The sequence below is a fragment of the Ambystoma mexicanum genome, chromosome 4q (genome assembly GCF_040938575.1).
Source record: "Ambystoma mexicanum isolate Mex_15411 chromosome 4q, UKY_AmexF1_1, whole genome shotgun sequence".
Taxonomy (NCBI): Eukaryota; Metazoa; Chordata; class Amphibia; order Caudata; family Ambystomatidae; genus Ambystoma; species Ambystoma mexicanum.
Genome location: NC_090928.1, coordinates 332,603,153 through 332,623,218, shown reverse-complemented (window position 1 = coordinate 332,623,218; position 20,066 = coordinate 332,603,153). Strand labels below are relative to the sequence as shown.

The 20,066-nt window shown below is 47.3% G+C and overlaps 1 protein-coding gene across 1 annotated transcript in view; it reads left to right on the top strand.

Annotated features, from left to right (window-relative positions):
• Positions 1–20,066, top strand: part of FAM98A (family with sequence similarity 98 member A) — a 435,025-nt gene that overhangs the window by 63,452 nt on the left and 351,507 nt on the right. Inside the window, exon 2 of the mRNA XM_069607916.1 lies at positions 14,429–14,577. Coding sequence (XP_069464017.1) covers positions 14,429–14,577 — 149 coding nt within the window. The remainder of the gene's footprint in view (positions 1–14,428; positions 14,578–20,066) is intronic.

Below are 20,066 nucleotides of genomic sequence, written 5' to 3'. Positions count from 1 at the left end.
CAATAAGAAAATTGGCACGCGATACAGGCTGCATTCTTCGGAAGAGGTGGCCTTGTCTTGTCCGCCCCCCACCTCCACAGTGGTAGCTGCGGCTCCTTTAGAGTCCAGGCCTGCAGCATCCTCTTCCACGACGGCTACTCAGGTTCTGGGGAAGGAGGACAAGCTCCTCGACTCCCTTGGGAGGAAGATTTTCGCTAACTTGGCTTTGCAGCTCTGGCAGGCCAATGCAGAGCTAGTGTTAGCTGGGGCGAATATGAGGGATGTGGAAAGGTCTGTCTGAGTTCGAGGAGTTCATTCCGGTCGAGAAGCTGAAGGACTTTAAAGCTGGATTGTCCAATGCCAGGGTCTTGGCCCAGGATCTGCTGGAGGCTGCGGCTCACCACGTAGGCAGTTCGGCTCGGGGCCTTATGCTGGGAGTTGATACCTCCCGGCAGGCGTGGTTGCATGCCGCCAAATTTTCAAAGGAGGTGCAGGACAAGGTGTTGGACCTTCCTTTTGATGGTAAGGAGCTGTTCATTCTACAACGGATGTGGAGCTGACCAAGACAAAGGACCGCACCCAGACAGCTAAGTCCTTGTCAGTCCTAGTTAAAACTCCTTTTAAGACTCGGAGACTGTTATCACAAAGCCAGCCCTCTTCTGGGTTTAGAGGTTTTCTAGACCGAAAATCTCGTAGAGTGGATTCTCCTTCGGGTAATAACTGCCAGAGGCAGCAACAGACTCGGTTTTTCTCCCGCTCCTCAGCCTCCTCCACAGGTTCAGGTGGTAACACTGAAAAGCCTGCAAAATGAGGATTCTCTGCGCTCGCACGAGACCCCGGTGTGAGAACGCATTGCATCTCATTGGGAGGCATGGCAGACCATCACCGAAGACAGGTGGGTCTTGTCAGTCGCTCAGGCGGGCTTCCGCTTACCCTTACTCCCTACCCCACCCTTCAACCCTCCTTTCCAGCAGTTGGGTTCGTCCTCCCTAAAAGCCGAGATTCAGAAACTTCTGGATCTCGGAGCTGTGGAACCCGTTCCCCCTGAGGGAACAAGGGGAGGGCTTCTAGTCCCGGCTGTTTACAGTCCCCAAACCCAACCAGGCTGGCCTGCGCACCATCCTAGACCTTTCCCAGTTCAATCTTTTCCTACCCCAAGAGAAGTTCAAGATGATCACGCCTGGCCAAATATGGTCCTCCTTGCCGATGGGCGATTGGCTCAGCGTGGTGGACCTCCAGGATGCGTACATGCATATTCTGATTTGGAATCCACACAGGAGATATCTCTGCTTCTATGTGGGAGAGGAGCACTTCCAATTTCGAGTGCTTCCTTTTGGCCTCAGCTCGGCGCCGCGTGTCTTCACGAAGATAGATGTTGGTGATTGCGGCCTATCTTCGTCTGCAGGGTATCCATGTGTATCTGTATTTGGACGACTGCCTCTTGCGCAGCCCGTGCCCTTTGAAAGCCGCCTGCAATCTTCAGTCTCTCCTCCAGCTCCTGTTCCACCTTGGGCTGTCGGTGAACTGGCGGAAATCCTCCATGACGGTCTCGCAGGACTTGATTTTTCCTGGGTTTTCGCTGGAACACGATCGACTGCAGAGTGTACCTGACTGGGGACAGAATGGCGGACCTGTTGGCCACGTGTCAGATGTTTGCACATTCGGAGAGCATGTCGACCTGGTGGTTCCAGAGACTTCTGGGCCTCATGGCCTCGGGCGTGTTGGCTCTTCCTCTTGCTCATCTCAATATGAGGCAGACTCAGATGGCTCTTCGGAGTTCTTGAGAGTGGACCTGGAGTGGTGGTCTTCTCTCAGCAACCTGTCAGTGGGTGCAGTGTTTCAGTACCCAGTCCCTATGGTGACGGTCACGACAGACTCCTCCCTTCTAGGGTGGGGTGCGACGTTGGATCTTCAGGTCTCAGATCTTTGGTCGCATCAGGACAAGCTCCTCCACATAAATCATCTGGAGCTTTTGCCGATCTTCCTTGCGCTCAAGTCGTTCAGACCGATCATTGCCAACAAAGTGGTCCTTATCCGCACGGACAATGTGGTGTCGATGTACCCCCCCAATCCTCCTTTGTGGTCCTGTCCATCCAGATTTGGGAGTGGGCTGTTCTTCATGGTGTCTGGCTTCTGGCAGTACACATCCCGGGTCGGCTGAATGCCACGGCAGATGCCCTCAGCCGGCGGACAATGGTCAGCTACGAGTGGGAGTTGAAGGCGGAGGTCCTCTCATGGATTTTCCTGCGCTGGGGCACACCGGAAGTGGACCTCTTCACTGCGATGGCAAACAAGAAACTTCCTCTGTATGCCCACAGAAGCGGACGGAGTTCCCTCTCTGGCTCATTCTCTCGAGATTCCATGGCACAACATGAGGGCTTATGCTTTCCCGCCTCTCCCTCTGGTTCACCGGACGATTTGCAAATTGAAGAGCTCGATGAACTGTTCTCTTCTACTCATAGCCCCGTGGTGGCCAGCCAGATTTTGGTTCTCAGAACTTCAACACCTGGCGGTGTATCCGCTGATCAGGTTACCGGTGAGCCCCGATCTTCTTCACCAGGGGGAACAGCAGCTGTGGCACCCTTCCCCACAATCGCGCAGCTTGGCGGCATGGTGCCTGAGTTCAAGTCTTTAGAACATCTTAACTTGTCTGCGGATAACATGCGTATTATCCAGGCAGCCAGGAAACCCTCGACTAGATCCCAGTACAGAAGCAAATGGCTCAGGTTCTGTCATTGGTGTTTAAGCAAGCAGTTGGACCCAAGGGGGGGCTACAATTGACACGGTACTGCCCTTTGTATCCGTCATAGCAGAATCCGGTGTCAACGTTCTGTCATGCAGAATTAATCTTTCAGCGGTTTTCGCTTACCTTTCTACAGACAATGCTCTTACGATCTGTGTAACCCAGTGGTTAAGAGGCATTTTGCAGGCTTGACGCGCCTTTATTCTCCGACTCGTAGTCTGCACCAGACGTGGGATCTAAATGTGGTCCTAACGGCGTTGTGCCATAAACCTTTCGAACCAATTGCCACGGTGGACCTCAAGCACCTGTCATGGAAGGTGTCCTTTTGAGTGAGCTCCAGGCTTTATCGGTGGAGCATCCTTTCTTGGTATTTCACAAGGATAAGGTGGTCCTGCTTTCCTGCCGAAGGTGCTATCTGAGTTCCATCTGAACCAGTTTATCTCCCTGCCGGTCTTTTTTCCGAACCCTGCTTCAGAGGCAGAAAGGGTTCTGCATTGTCTCAATGTCAGAAGGGCTCTTAAGTTCTATCTGGACAGAACATCCGAGTTTAGGAGTTCTCAACTGTTTGTGACCTTTGGTAACCCACAGGGTAAGCAGGCCTCTAAGGCGACTTTTTCCTCGGTGGATCGCCACCTGCATTACGGAGTCTTGCACTGTCCAAGTGCTGAAGCCTCCTAAAGGTATTCATGCACACCTGGTGCGGGGCAAGGCAGCCGCGGTTGCCTTTCCGAAATATGTCCCCTAGGAGATCATCGCGAAGGCGGCTACTTGGGCCTCCCCATCTGCTTTTTGTAAGCATTGTCTTGACATCAGCTCAAGATCTGATGCTCAGTTTGGTCAAGCTGTGCTGACTGAAGAACCTTTTTCAGTAAGGGTTTTTTTCCATCCACCCGTAGTTCCTGTAAGGAGTGCTTGGGAATCTCCCATAAGTATGGAGGAAAGGGGACGGGACGTAGGAGTATAACCAGGTTACTCACCGTAGTGACCATCTTACTCCTAGTCCATAGTCCCCTTTCCTCCATACGCCTGCCCGCTGTCCCCTCTAATAAGGTTCCTCTGTTATTGTTAAGAGGTCTTGGACCTGGCGATAGAAAAGGACTGATGGGCGATGCGCGGGCCGGAGCCAAGGTGGGCGGGGTTACGGCCACATGCCAGGCCCTGCGCACGAAAGAGAGGAAGGACAACATGTTTGCAAAATTTTTGGATGCTTTTTACAAAGTGCTCCGGTCCTGTCCTACAGGACGGAGAGATGTCCCATAAGTATGGAGGAAAGGGGACTATGGACTAGGAGTAAGGTGGTCACTAGGGTGAGTAACCTGGTTATTTGCATATGTGCAAAATGCAGAATTGCACTGGCGTGGACATCACCTGAGGGCCCGAGGATAAAGGCCTGGCGGGCAGACTTGAAGCGCTGGTCATTAGGCGAGACCGCAGTGTGACACGGCATTGCAGAGAGGGATGCATGAAAATTGAAACTTGGAATGCACTAGCTCACGTTAGATGGTGATGGGGCCCAATCAAATGTAAATTAGAGGAAGTGATCTGAAGTGAAGTTCCTATAGGCAAAGGTGAATTGCACCCTCCTTGTCCAGGGAGGGGAAGGAACTGCTCGGGATAAGCAACCTATGGAGGAATGGGACTGGAGAAAGGGCATGGAGTAAGGCTGGCCTGTGGATTGTATTGGCTTGTATTGGCACAATGTACACTCATGATTGTATTGCAATAATGCACACATGTCCATTTTATGAGTTTATTTGGTTGCAAATAAAAAGTAAAAAAAAATAACCAGCTACGAGACCATTTTTAGGAGGGCATGTACTGCTTAATACCTATAATTTCTTTTAAAAAAGTGGAGACTATTGTATAGTCCCGGCATCAGTTTAAGTCATGTCCATGCAAAGAGGACATGGAGATTTATGTAAATATGCTAGACATCACTAATATGGGGGGGAAGATGTGAAGGCCATTTGCTAATTTATGGCTGAGAAACATTTAAACGGCATCCATACCTTCCCATTTATGTCCAGGACAACATAAGCAACCGCTCTACTTGGTCCTTGCCTGCAAGTTTTATGCTTGATCCCAGAGAACAAATTATGCCCTACCACAAACCCTCCAAGCAAGGTACTAATTTGTGTGAATTCTAAAATGACCATACACAGATAATTCGGACTTGGCGGGTGCTTTCAGCATTAAAAGAACAACATTCTTGTCTATTTACTTCACATATTATTTGTATTTTCCCAGTGTTAAGCCACCTTACAAGCCCTTCATGCTATCTCTTTCATTGTTTCTTCATCTTTTCTTGCATTTTTTTTCCTCCTCGCTCCGCACTCTCCTTTTCTTCCCCCTTCCATGCACTTTTCCCCCTCCCCCATCTACCCTGCACTTACGCGTTCTCAATGCCACTGGGCCTATCCCCTTCCTTTGTCGCGCTCTGAAACACTTGTGAATGAGCGCAATAGAAATAAAATATCAATATCGTTCCTACCCAGAGGGCCACCCTAGTTGGAGAAAGGTGAAGTAGCAAGCGGAGTATTATTTACATAAATGTTAGTAAATACTTGTGTATGTTGCAGGACACCCACCTTTTTGTTTCAATGCTCAATACAGATGGCCCTCCACACTGTAGGGGTGGGGGGGGGGATTAATGTAGTGATACAGATTGCGGTCGGTCGGGCGAGACTGTGCCTGAGAGTCTGACTAGGACAAAGGAGGCAGACTAGGAAGTAGGAATACTCTGATAAAGGACTAGCGGCTATAGATGAGTGCTACGGATGGACGTAGGGGGCCTACAGATGGAGGAGGGGGGGGGGGCTATCGGCGGGCTACAGACGGAGGTCTAAGGGCGGAGCAGTGGGGGAGTGCTACAGAGGGCGACTATGTGCATCACAGGTCTATAGACGGAGGAGGGCTAAGCGAGGAGGAAAAGTTCTACAGACTGAGAAGGGTGGTTGTGGGGTGGGGGCGGGGCTCTGAATGAAGATGACCACTAGCACAAGGAAAGACCATAACCACTACGAACAATGGAGGTGGTGCACTGGGATGAAGGCAATGAGTTGTAACCTCCTCTTCCAAACCAAGACGCCTACTTGCCCTAATTCCTGGGCATGTTATTTTCTGGTTGCAGCTGTACTGCATGAGGAAGAGTGCTCTTAACGAAATGTAGGCACTTCCATATGGAGAAATGTACATTCCTTGATATGTAATCTGGTTTGCAGGCGGCATCATAATTTTGTACGTATGCTTCTGACGAGCCATCTGTATTGAGCATTGAAACACAAAGGTGGGCGTCCTGCAACATACAATCAAGTATTTACTAACATTTATGTAAATAATACTTATTTTGTCATGTTTTTAACTTAACAGGGATAGTTCTGTCTACTATTATCATCGTGAATAGAGGAGCACAATACTGAATTGAGATCACACATCTTTTATTATTTAGCTAGTGAATGTTTTTTCTTTTTCTAAACATTTTATTATTTTCTGTTTAATTATTCAATCTTCGACAGTGCATATAGTAGTGCATCAACATAAATATACAGAGAGCAACATGATATAACAAATCTCAAACAGCTATGTGCTTAACAAAAACATACAAATCATTACATACAGAGCATAGAAAATCGTGGCTTTATCTGTATTGAGGCAGGCTGGAGAATTTGTGTGGTTTTTGGAGAAATCCAAGTGAGCTTTGGTGCATTCTCGGATTAGTACCCTGCTGTGATTGTCTACACTTTTTAAGCGGCAGAGTACATTTTGGGACATGTAGTTCGGGGGTGACTGCTGTACTGAGGCGTTGTCTCTTTTGGGTGCATGGTCCTGTTTTTTTTTTTTTTTTTTTTTTTTTTTTTAAAAGTTTTTTTATTTTATTCTCTATTGGCTGACTGAAAACCAGTCCGGGCATCATAAACCACAAAATAAAGTGGAGGGTACACTCATTAAGTGACCAAAAGGGGGCTTTCTTACAGGCATATGCTTTCTTGGATTTGTTTCCTGTGGTGGGACATGTATAGTTTGCGGGAAATGTTCCAAGGCAGCGGGCAAACATGCAAGATACAATCTACTAGCCAGCCAGAAAAGTCATAGCCCTGACTTCCCGAGCTCTGCCCTGCGCATCACACTTCAGTCCTTTCTCCACGTGGCCGGGGTCAGACGCACTTGCATCGTAGGGAATTTTTTTCTGTTTGTTCCTTTGTCCTTCATCTTCCTGCACTGGTTCCACGGTCTTCATGAGGGCGTAGCCCATTCTCTGTCTGAAGTGCTCGTTCAGGTTGGAGGAGGTGTTTCAATGGATTCCTCCTCCACATATACAGCAGTTGATCAACTAAAAAAGGAAGCATCCGGTAAGTTTCTTCCTTTTTAGGGTACCCCTGGCAGGGGACTCCTTCCAAAGGTCGTCTGGTTCTAGGAGGGGCCCAAGTGGCTCTGGTACCAGGGTTCTCCCTGAGGTGTCCTGAAAGGTATCTAACCTGTATTCTGGAGTTCACGCTGAGGCCCCCTGTCAAGACCGGATATTCATCTGAAGTGCTCCATCTGGGGGCTATGGTTAAGCCCAACATTTCTGGGGCTGTTTTGACCGGCGTTATTCTTGAGATTTCCAAGTCTGAACTAAACGTACCGAGCCTAGTCTCGAGGTTTCCTGTACAATAACTAAGGGCACTCTGGTTATCCCTGAGGGACCCAACTAGGGGCTATAATTAAAACCCGCAAGATTGAGGGGTCTCCTTCTAGGGGTCTGGCTACGGGGGTGACTAAGTCTTCCCACAAACACTGATCCTGCTGAGGGGACAAAGGAGGTCAAAGGGCCAAAAAAAGTACCGGCCCTGCCGAGGTTCCCTCACTGAGGGCTAATTCTTCTGCAGAATCCAAAGGAGCTCCATTCGCTCTAGATCTGCTAGTACCGGCTCTGCCAAGGTTCCCTGTCGCAAGGCTAAAATGGATAAAAAAGCCTGTTAAACCCCTGTGCTGGCAATGGCCTCACTGATACCTGTGACGCAGTTCACTTCGGGCAGTGACAAAATGGCGGTTCATCCCACGCGGTCTGAGGCAGCCATTTTGATGAACTCTTTCGCACCAACGTTCTCAACAGCTGGTGCAGAGGGGCCTATATTTGGGGCCGAGCAGCATTTTCCACAGAATGTGAACAATGGGAATTCTTGCTGCCCTCCAATGGATTGGCGTGCTTGGTTTCCACTGCCACAGTCTCATTACCACCTTCGTCTGCTCCTTTATTCTATATGGATCCAATTCTGGTCCTCCTGCGCCAGGCGAATACCGAAGTCATTCTTGCAGCGGCACATCTCAAGCTGTGGAAGGAGCTTCCTGAATTTCAGGAATGTATCCCTCCGGACCAGCTGTAAGATTTTAAAGAGTGCGTATCCGATGCCAGAGTTCTGGCTTGGGAGCTGCTGGAGGCTGTGGCTCATCATGTAGACACTTCTGCTCGGGCCCTTCTGGTTAGAGTAGACCTCTCCCGCTAGCTGTGGTTGCATGCTATTAAGTTCTCGGAGGGGGTTCAGGATAAAGTACTCTACCTTCCCTTTGAAGGTAAAGAGCTGTTGCACTCCTCCACTGATGAGGTACTCAATAAAACAAGGGCAAGCATGCAAACTGTTACATTTCTGTCGGTCCTTGCCAAACCCTCAGCTAAAGCGGCCTATACACAGAGGTCAGGGAACCAGACCAAGTCCTTCTCAGGTTTCAGAGGTTATCTGCAGCGTCATGCACCTCGACGCAAGCTGCAAAAGCAAAGTGGCCGGTGTTTCTCTCGGTCATCTGCCTCCTCTTTGGCAACAAGTGGTCCCCCAACCCCCAATAATTCATCAAAATAATCCATCGGTCACGCAGTACTCTGGTACGAGGACGTATATTGTCTCATCTGGAGGAGTGGCAGAACATCACAGAAGATCAAATGGGACCACAAACGCCAGATTTTGCTCTGAGGTTCCCCATCTGGGGGCTAAGACTAAGCCCAACGCTTCTGGGGCTGCTTCAACCGGGCTGATTCCCGAGGTTTCTCGGTCTGGCACTAAATGTACTGAGCCTAGTCTTGAGGTTTCCTGTCAAGTGTCTAAAGGTACTGGGGTAAAATCCCCAAGGATCCCCAATCGGGGGCACTTTCAAAGACCAGCGGGATCAAGGAGCTCCATTTAGGAGCTCTGGCTACCAGGGGTGCCGCTAAGCTTTACCACAAACAATCTTGTGTTCGTACCAGTCCTACTGAGTGGGCAAAGGCCCCAGTCTTCAAACACTGGCCCTGCTGAGGTTCCCTCACTGAGGGCTAATTCTTCTGTATAAACTAAAAGGGTTGAAAGGTGCTTCAGATCTGCTAGTACCGACTCTGCCAGGTTCCCTGTCAAAGGGCTAAAACAGCTCCAAAAGCCCTGAACATCCCTTTAGAGACAATGGCCTCAAACATGTGATGCAGATCACTTCAGGCGGTGACGAAATGGCATTTCATCCTATGCAGTCTGAAGCAGACATTTTGATGAGCTCTTCTACACCAACGGCTGGTACAGAGTGGCCTACCTTTGGGTTAATGCTAGAGTTTTTCCTAGCGGAGGACATAATTGCAGATTTATCAATCACATGCTTTCTTTTCTTGAGCTCCTCCCTCAGGTCAGCATGGTTGCTCCAGAGACTCATGGGCCTAATGGCTTCATGTGTCCTAGCCTTACCCCTTACAGGACTGAAGATGAGGCACACATAGCTAGTGCTGTAGAACTGCTGGTCCCAAGCTTTGGACCCAGATCCCAAAAGGATTCTGGTACCATCCTTCATAAGGGCGGATCTTCAATGGTGGTCAGCCTCCAACAACCTTTCAGTGGTTACCTCCTTTCAGGAGCCCTTCCCACAGATTACGGTCCTCCCAGGTTGAGGAGCAGCATTGGATCACCTTGTGGTGTACGATCTGTGGACCCCCCCAGGAGAGAATGTCTCCTATCACCTACCTAGAACTCCTGGCAGGTTATCTGGCATTGAAAGCTTTCCAGCCTTCTATCATTAACAGAGTGGTGTGAATTCGCACAAACCATTCTGTAGCTTTATTCTACATCAACAAACGGGGCACCAGGGCGCCTCACCTGGATCTAGCTATCCAGATTAGGAATTGGAGTCCAACACAATGTCTAGGGATGCTTCAACTGGATTATTCCTGAGGTTTCCCAGCCTGGGTCTAAATGTGCTGAGCCTAGTCTTTCACCTTTCCTGTAAAGTGACTGAAGCTACCTGGCTAATCTAGAGGATCCCCAAACGGGGGCTATAATCAAAACCAAGATCGTAATGTGACCATGAACTTTCCCACAGACAATTTTGTGGTTGTTCTGGGTCCCTGCTGAGGGGGCAAAGAAAAAGGGCAAGGTCCCCAAGTCTTCAAACAATGTCCCTGCCAAGCGTCCCTCACTTAGGGCTCTTTCTTCTGCAGAAACGAAAGGGGCTGTAAACGCACCAGGTCTGCTAGTACCGGCTCTGCTGAGGTTCCCTGTCAAGTCTAAAATTGATTATAAAGCCCCTACAATCCCTCTGCTGACAATGGCCTCACTGAAACCTGTGATGCCGATCACTTCAGGCAGTGACAAAATGGCGGTTCAACCTAAACGGTCATACTGCAGGAGGCACGTAAGCCTTCTACATGAGCGCAGTACAAAAGGAAATGGCTTTCTGTTGACTGTCTTGGCTTTTTAGATCTGACCTTGCAGCATCAGCATCCACGTCTTATCGTGTAAAACATATGTCGCCATTGCAGCTCATCTTTCTACAGATAATTTTGTCTCCGACGGATCCAGTAATCAAGAGGCATTTCACTGGTTTTCTGACTGTCAGGCCTCCTCACCCAAAATGGATGGAAACTTGATCCTTGCTGCTTTGTGTCACAAGCTGTTTGAACCAATGGCCACTACGAAGCTCAATTTTCTCTCCTGGAAAGTGGCCGCCTTGATTGCAGTAACATCTGTGAGAAGAATAAACAAGTTTCAAGCTGTCTCGAACACCCGTTTTGACCTTTCACATGGATAAGGTGGTGCTTCGCACTCATGCTTCCTTACAAATATGGTCTGAGTTCCACATCTGTTCATATCCCTACTAGTTTTCTTTCCGAACCCGGTTTAGGATGCGGAAAGTGTTCTACATAACCTGGATGGCAGAAGAGCTGTAAAGTTTTCCTTAATGGAACAAGCGAACTTGGAAGTTCTTCACAACTCTTACTTTCGGGGACTCGTAGTGGAAACCAGCTTCAAAAGATTCTCTCGTTCTCTCTCTCGTTCTCTCTCTCGTTCTCTCTCTCGTTCTCTCTCTCGTTCTCTCTCTCGTTCTCTCTCTCGTTCTCTCTCTCGTTCTCTCTCTCGTTCTCTCTCTCGTTCTCTCTCTCGTTCTCTCTCTCGTTCTCTCTCTCGTTCTCTCTCTCGTTCTCTCTCTCGTTCTCTCTCTCGTTCTCTCTCTCGTTCTCTCTCTCTTTCTCTCTCTCTTTCTCTCTCTCTTTCTCTCTCTCTCTCTCTCTTTCTCTCACTCTTTCTCTCACTCTTTCTCTCTCTTTCTCTCTCTTTCTCTCTCTTTCTCTCTCTCTTTCTCTCTCTCTTTCTCTCTCTCTTTCTCTCTCTCTTTCTCTCTCTTTCTCTCTCTTTCTCTCTCTTTCTCTCTTTCTTTCTCTTTCTCTCTCTTTTCAAGGCCTTCAGCCCCAAGAGGCATTCATGCACATTTGGTCAGTTGCAAAGCAGCTGCTGTTGCCTTCTAGAAATATGTTGCTTGAGAGTCCATAGCCAGGGCTGCTATGTGAGCTTCTCCCTCGGCTTTCTGCAGACACTGTCTTGACCTGAGCTCCCGGCTGTTGACCAGTTCAGCCAGGCAGTTCTTAAGAACCTGTTCCAGTAAGGGAAATTTCCATCCTCCTGTTTCTTTGGTTAGTGCTTGGGAATCTCCCAAAAGTATGGAGGAAAGGGGACAGGACATCAGAGTATAACAGTTACTCACTGTAGTGACTACCTTACTCCTAGTCCATAGTCCCCTTTCTTCCATACACCCGCTCGCCGTCCCCTCTAAAAAGTATCCTCTATTTTGCTAATGGTCGTTCGACTTTGGCGATAAAGGACTGAAGGGTGATGCGCGGGGCGGAGCTCAAGAAGGCGAGGCTACGGTGGCGTGCAGTGGCCCAGCGTAGAAATAAAAGGACACATTTGTTGTTTTTGATGATTCAAAAGTGGCTGGGATGTCCCAAAAGTATGGAGGAAATGGGACTAGGAGTAAGGTAGTCACTACGGTGAGTAACTTTGTTACTCGCCCCCTTAATTCTATACGTACATACAGACGGCACCCCATTTCTTACTCGCAAGGAGTCGAATGGCACGAGCCAATGGCTAGTGCTAAGTGCAAATTTTGGACTTTGTTCTAAGGGATGTCAATGACTGTGTAGGAACATTTACTTAGTAATATCAGTACATGTGTTCACTCTGGCCTACTAACCATAGGGGCATACTGGGGAATGTAATACTTTAGAGTAGGGTTTGTAATTGAGGGGCACTTGCACCAATTTTGCTTCTGCTTGCGTCCTAGAGTCTGATTTAGCTTGCCACCAACATCTACCTTTGGCTCCCCAGGCCAACTGATGCTGAACAAGCACAACTATGTGAATTTTATTCTGCATATGGGCCAATCTATAAATAAACATTAGAATACATCGTAAGATATTTTAAAGCATAAGGGGTCATAAATGATTGACAAAATGATACTTTTGCATTTCATTTGGAAGTTGGATTTGCAGAACACTATGCATTCACTCGTTTCCCAGTGGGGTCTCCCGTCACTGATTAATGCTGGGTACTGTAAGGGTTCATAAGCAGGACACTGACACAGTGGTGACATGTTGGTTTATAAGGACTTTATTATAAAGAAAATCAAGGAAAAACCATATTCCTCCCAAACTAAGAGTGGGTTTCCCTGCCTCAAATCAAATGCTAAGGACTGTCAGAATGTCCGTCGAAATTGTCCACTGTCCTCTGTCCGCCCATATTCAACCCTCACACTTGTAACTAACAATAACAGGATAAATGTTTGCAGGATTCACAAGGCTAAGACGATTGCCCCACCTTGGCCTTCTCCAGTCTTTCAGACCAACAACAGGGCGAGTGACACCCGTCCCCCTGGTCACAATTCCGTGCCAAGAGGACACCTCTCCTTTCTTGGATGCTCAGGGATCTCAAAAAATGGCACTAGGCGGAATGACTCCCTTCCCCTGGTTGCATCTCTTGTAGGTCCTAGACCTCTGCTTCTCTCTTTGTGCTTGGGCCAACTAAGTTCACTTCCCTGCCAAGTATGGTCCTTCGTAAAAGTCTGTGTGGTGTCCCTTCTTCTCATGGGGGTGGGCTCACAGACCCCTCTTTATGTTCTGGTGCTTGGATCCCTCTTCTCCCAAGTACCACCCTAGGGAAGATGACTCATGTTGCTTTTGTGTGGTGGGCTCCAGACTTTTCAGTGTCTCTTGTTGCTGGACAGACCTGGTTCACTTGCCTGCCAAGTACTGTGACTATGAAGATAGTTGCCTGCCCCTTCTTAGTTTCCCACCAGCCAGCCCAAGTGCTCCCGCTCTTGCCTTGCAGTGGGCTCTGGTCCACCCAGGAACACTGCAGTCCCAATCTTCCTCTGGACAACATGATCTTCCCTTCACATGCTTATCCGGCTTCAGGAACACCATGAGCATCCCTGCCAGCTCGTCTTGTAGTCCTTCCACTCTGGACTGACCCTGGTCATTCAGCTTCCCACTTGCCGCCCTGGTCTGATCATGTCACCTTCCTGCACTGTGCTGGCTCCTTGAGGAAGGACTAGATAACTGCTTCCTGGGTCGCTTCCTTTTCTACTCTCCATTGACCAACTGGCAACGACTAGAGTGTTCATTATGGTTCTTGGAAGTACTCTTCGTGGCCATGCACCACCTCCTCGTCTCACTACTTTTAATCTGCATGTTTTCCTCAGAGTCAATATAGTTCTTTGTCTCAGTACTTCAGTACCTTGATCTCACTTCGGCTTGTTGTACTCGTCATAGTCCAAGTACTGTTGGGTGTGAGACATGTACATGGGGAGATGGCGGTAACGGAGGGCTGGGTGAAGGGAAACGGGTGTTATACCACATTCTCCTTTTGACAGTCGTCCCTCGTCCTGTGGGGGAGTAGGGGAGGGAAATCCCAACCAATGTGATCCTCCCGCTGTGTACCACCCCCAGGTCGACTATAGGGCAGCAACCTCACCTCCCTGGCCACATGGGAAGGGGCTCCCCTAGGGGAAAAGGGACGACACCTGAAGATTCATCACAATACCAAAGAACCAAGAGCTGTTTTTGGCTCCTGATTACACAATCTTAGTTTCAATCCCTGCTTTTAAGGATGTCTGCAGCAGTTTAGTCAGAGTGCAATATGGTAGGTTTATTCTGGGAAATGTAGTCCTGTGGTACCTGTGTACCAAGTATGCTGGTAAGCATAAAGGCCTGTTTTTAGCATATGAGCTGCATCTGGGTACACAATGGCTATACTTGGCACACAAGTCCTGGCCTGTGCAAAGACGGATGCTGTTGTGTGTTTGCAGATGGGCAATTGAGACTGCACTAGTTATGTAACCGTACCTCACCACGTTAGGCTGGTACAATCCTAATACTGTTTAATGATATGTGCTTTTGATGTGAGCTCCTTGAACTGAACCTCTCACGTTTCTTCCTTCTAGTTACAAAGGGCCCTTGCTGGAAGATGGAGCCCTCGAACAAGCCTCCTCTGGTGGAGCAGCTTCTCCAGAATACACCAAAGTGTGTGCCTGGCTGGTGTCCGAGCTCAAGCTGTATTGCAAAATAGAGGAAAGTGTTCAAGCAACCAACAGTAAGTAATTGCTCTGGCCAATTGAATAATGTAAAGGCGGAAAGGTACTGCTAACTAAGGATATCGAAGTGCTTAGCTAGCTAAGTCTTGAAAGAGAAGAAAGGTTAGTAAGAGGGCACTAATAAATGGAGCATATTGGAACAAAACATTTAGCATTTTTCCTGAAGGCAAGTAAACCAGAATGACATTGCAGTGTTTGGCGCAGTGACCACTCTTGATCTACCAAAAACTCTAGACCATCTATAATGATTGGTAAACCGGGTGGCAGATCTTTGCAGTCGAGAAAAGAGGTGCTTAAAGTGATGCTCAATGGAAAAAGGAGCTTACCCAAATAGGGCTTTCTAGGTTTATGTAAGCAGCTTCAACATGAACCTACTCTTCATTGGCAACCTGTGCAATTTTCTGAGTACGGGAGAGAGATTGGCATGTCTCTGGGAGTTTGTAACAATCCAGCTGCAATGTTCTGTAGAAAATGAAGCGGTTGGATAATAGATTCATGCACACTGGCATAGAGCAAGTTGGAGACGTCTTGATTTTTGATCCAATAATGTCTGTTTTTAAAAAAGTAGTGGCCTATTTGGTATTTTATGGAAGCTATGTTCAAGCGGGTGCGGGATCATAAATAGTACCTAACATTTTACTGTAGTTCGAACTTTTATAGCATGCCCTGTAGTCAAGGTAGCTGTTCAGGGCTCTTAAGTGCAGGGAGGCCACAAGCAAAATCTCAGGTTTGCTTTTCCGATAATTCTCCAGACATTTTTCTACCATCCATTGGTCTAAGCGGCTGAAAATAGATTGAATACGATTAATGTTGGCCTGATGGTCGTGATCACAACTAAATATAATTTGAGTATCATTCAGGTAGTTTTGAAACACTGCTCCCAGATCCACTAAATGTTAATTTAACAGCTTCATATACATATTCAAGAGAATGGGGGAAATACAGGAGCCTTGTAGTACCTTGAAGACCACAGAGCCTGCTCCTTAATTTAACTTGAAATGTTAAATGAGCGGGATTCTCTTAGATACTAGAGGCGTGGTCGGTGGCATCGAAAGCAGCCAAGATTTCAAGTAGCATCAAGAACCTATGTGACCATGATTTAAGACCTCTAGAGGGAATGCTTTGTGTAGTAGTACCTCTACCAGTGCGAAAGTCAGATTGACGATCCCCAAAAGGTGGTGCAATTCAAGGTAAGCCTGCAATTGAGTGATGGCTACATGGTCCAGAATCTTCAGAAAAGGGGGTTTGTGACCGAGTCATAACTAGCAGAATCTTCTGGGTCAATAGATTTATTTCTTCTTTTCAATAGAGGCGTAACCCAGGCTTGTTCAAGCGCATATGGGCTCAGACAATCTCTAAAGAAGGCTCTAATGACTCCAGGAAGGGGCACACAAATCTGCACAATAATGGTGTTAGTGGGACCTGGGTTGTACCTGGAATGCTTAGGTTTTGCAAGATCAGCTTTACAGAAATGGGATGCAAATAGAAAAACTCTGCCTTTTTTGCACACATCTCTCACTTGCATCACATTGATTTCTTTTGGGTTATCACTTTTTTAATAACATTTTTACAAAACATGTTCCTTCTAATTTTGTCTGGCATACTGGTGTAACAGGGACCCGTCAGCGCCAGCAGTGCGTGGGGCCCCATGCTGCCCAGCGGGGGGGCCCAGTGGCGATGGGGGACCCTCAACAGGCCTTGCAGGGGCCCCCCACATTTTGTGTTACAGGCCTCTCTCCCACTATACAAGTCTCTCAAATCTTGTAAGATTCTATCTGCAAACTGCATTGAATGATACTCGGGTTATATTGATCGGCCTGTCTTTCAAATCTACATGGGCTTCTGTGTCCAGATTACATCAAGGGAGTAAGTCCTAGCTGTGCCCCTCAAAGTCACTCCTCAACCGGTGCATGTCCTTCCTATACCCACATGGCTAACACACCGCAGTAAGTAAACCACGTTCGGAGACTAAAGAGAGCCACAGTTAACACCCAACTATATAACCCTTAACCAACTCCCTACCCCTACCAAGACAGCGACTGAATGAATAGGCAATTTCAGCCGGAAATACCACAGACAGACAAAGCCTAAAACCAGTAGCAGACAGCATCCACACCAAATACCACACCACAAGACAACCAGACCAAAACCGAACCCACTGAACATCAGCAAACAAACAATAACTAAACAACTTGGAATCTCATAATGCAGCGCAAACGACCCATCCCGCAGGAAAGAAGACGAGAAAAAAGAACAAACACTCGAACTGCAACCAAGAACCGCAACAACAGAACACATCCCCACAGACAGGACCAAGAATAGAACCAACATTGAGAGAAGAGACAAATCCCTCAACCTAACTGCATACCTCGCTGAGAACTGCTCCCCAGACCGAACCAACGCAATGCTAGAAGCGGCAACATTAAACAACCTAACAAAATCATGAAGAAAGATGAACACCACAAGAAACAACAAACACACGACCGAAGCGATGACATCTTACATCACCAAAGCTAGAAGAACTTCCAATCGACAACCACAACTCATGGAAGACGAACCCGACGAAAACAAAACCAAGACAAAACCTAGAAGAACTATTCGAGGACGCCGACCACACGAAACCTACACCTCAACAAAATCAAAAGACGACCCTAACAAGAAAAGCCAAACTAAACTACACCTCCAAACTCCACTGCAATCTAATAAACGCAAGATCCATGTCAAAACACTCTACAGAGATCTTTGACCTACTTGATGACAATGGCATTGATATCCTATTCATCGCAGAAACCTGGCTGGACGACCACTACAAAATCACACTCCAAAGCTGCCTCCCAGTAAACTTCAAATGTCTTCAAATAAACAGAAAAAACAAAGGCGGAGGGATTGCAATAGCATTCAAAGAACCCCTAAAAATCAGAACAGATGAACCACTAAACTCCCCCCCCCCCCCAACTGCGAATCCATGGTCATACACCTAACAGCGAGCCCAAAAACCAACATCACATTCATCTTGGTGTACAGACCACCAATTTATGATGCATACTTTGTCGACAACTTCATAGAAGCCATCACCAGCATAGCAATCAACCACGAACACCACCTAATCATCCTGGGGGACTTCAACATCTGGTTCGAAGACAGTCACGCCAACTCCCAAAACTCACTGAGCAACTCGCCACCATGAAACCTCAACAACTAGCAAAAGGGGCAACACACTTGGCAGGACACACACTAGATGCAATTTTCGCAGAGGAAAAACTCATCACCGCTGCACCGCAGATACAAATATGGAGCTACCATCTCATCATCCCATTCGTGATGACTCTGCCTACTCAAGTCTGCATCAAATCTCCTAAAAACACAACCACCACAAAAAGAAACTGGAAACACGTCAAAGAAAGCAACCTATTCGAACAACTGGAGTTAACCAAACCCTCAACTACAGAACTAGAGCTAGCTGATCTAGACGGGAAAGCGGAAATACTACACAAATGGATTGCGGCTACAATTGACAAGATAGCCCCAGAAAAACCATTCACACCCACAAAAAAAGAGCGATGGCAAAATGGTTCACCCCACTATTAAGCACCATGAAAAAGGAAAACATGAAGAAGAAAATTCAAAAGGTAAAGAGACGGCATTATGATGACCGAATCACAAATGCCACCAGCACACAAAAAGAAATGTTTATCATCAAAGAAATGAGAAACCCACCAGGATGCGACAACACCCCAACCCCCTCTGAGAAACTCTGCAACGACCTGGCAGACCACTTACATTTTTTTTTTTAAAAAATCAATGCCATCCGACAAACCATTCAACAGGGACCAACCAACATACAACCAAAATTACCTAACTCAGAACCTCAGCACAAACTCAAAAACTTTCCTGAAATATCAGCAGAGGCATTCGCAATGCTGGTAAAACACAGCAAGAAAGCTGGTTCAGCCATGCATCCCTGTCCCCCGGACATCTACCATTCAATCCTTTCACAAGGAACGCCATCAGAATATTACAGAAACCTTCTAAATCTATCACTAACAGGAACCGTACCGAGGATCTTCAAATCAGCTTACATCAAACCACTTCTAAAAAAACACAAGCGGCGACGTAGATGACCTCTCCAACTACAGACCGATCTCAACCATTCCTTACCCGGCCAAACTACACGAAACCTATGTATACAAACTAACCCAAGAATATGTTGAAAAACACCACCTGCTAGACCAAGCTCAAGTCGGCTTCAGACCCACAAGAGGAAAAAACAGCACTACTATCCATCTGGGAAGACCTTAAAACTAACGCAGACTCCAACACAACCTCGGCCCTTATTCTGCTCGACCTCTCCGCAGCCTTTGACAGTTCGCCACGACACCCTAACCCAAAGGTTAGAAGACATGGGCATAACAGAAACAGCATTACGCTGGATTAAATCATTCCTAGCAGACAGAACAGAAACCGTATGGATTAAACCCTTCAAATCCACCCCACGAGTTAACGACTGTGGTACCACAAGGATCCTCACGATCACCACTGTACTTCAACATCTACCAAACCCCAGTTAGCAGAATCTTCAAGAAACACATTAGATGCTACAACTACGCAGATGATACTCAAATCATCTATAAAATCAAAGACACCCAAGCCGATCATTGAAACGGAACCGACTGTCTAAAAGAAGTCTTCAACTGGATGAATGCCAACAACCTGAAAATCAACCCAGGAAAAACAGAAATCATGATAATATCTGCAGACTGAGGGAACGGAAATGGGGACTACACCGTCACTAAGGTAGTAAAAAATCTGGGGGTCTTGATGGACAACACCCTAAACTTAGAACCGCAAATAAATGCAGCAGTCAAATGCTTCTTCCTCCTCCACACGGCAAGAAGAATCCTACCTTTCCTCTCCTTGACGCACAAAACACTATCGTCGCCCTCATCACGTCAAAGGTCGACTATGCAAACAGCCTCTACCTCGGAATACCAGAATACCTCAAACTACAACAGATCCAAAATACAGCAGCCAGATTACTCCTCAAACTGTCCAGAAGAGACCACATCACCCCTGCCCTAAAAACACTACACTGGCTCCCAGTAAAACATTGCATCACCTTCAAAACAATGTGCATAATGCACAGGGCAATCTGCGGACAAGGAGCTGAATTCCTAAAAAAGAAAATAATCTACAAACCAACAAGACCACTCAGGTCAAGCAACGAAATCCGCCTGGAACTACAACCATACATCAAGAAAAGATTCGGAGGCACCGCCTTCTACCGCTTAGCCGCAAAAATCTGGAACAACATCCCAAAAGAAATAAAACACCAAAGATCACCTAAAATTCAGGAAATTACTTAAAACTTGGCTTTTCAATACCACAGACTAAAACCGAAACAGCAGAAAGGAAAGGAATGACTAAACCGCAAAGGACACTGACGACCTCCCAGAACCAACTGAGAAGCACCAACGGCACCTGGACAGGG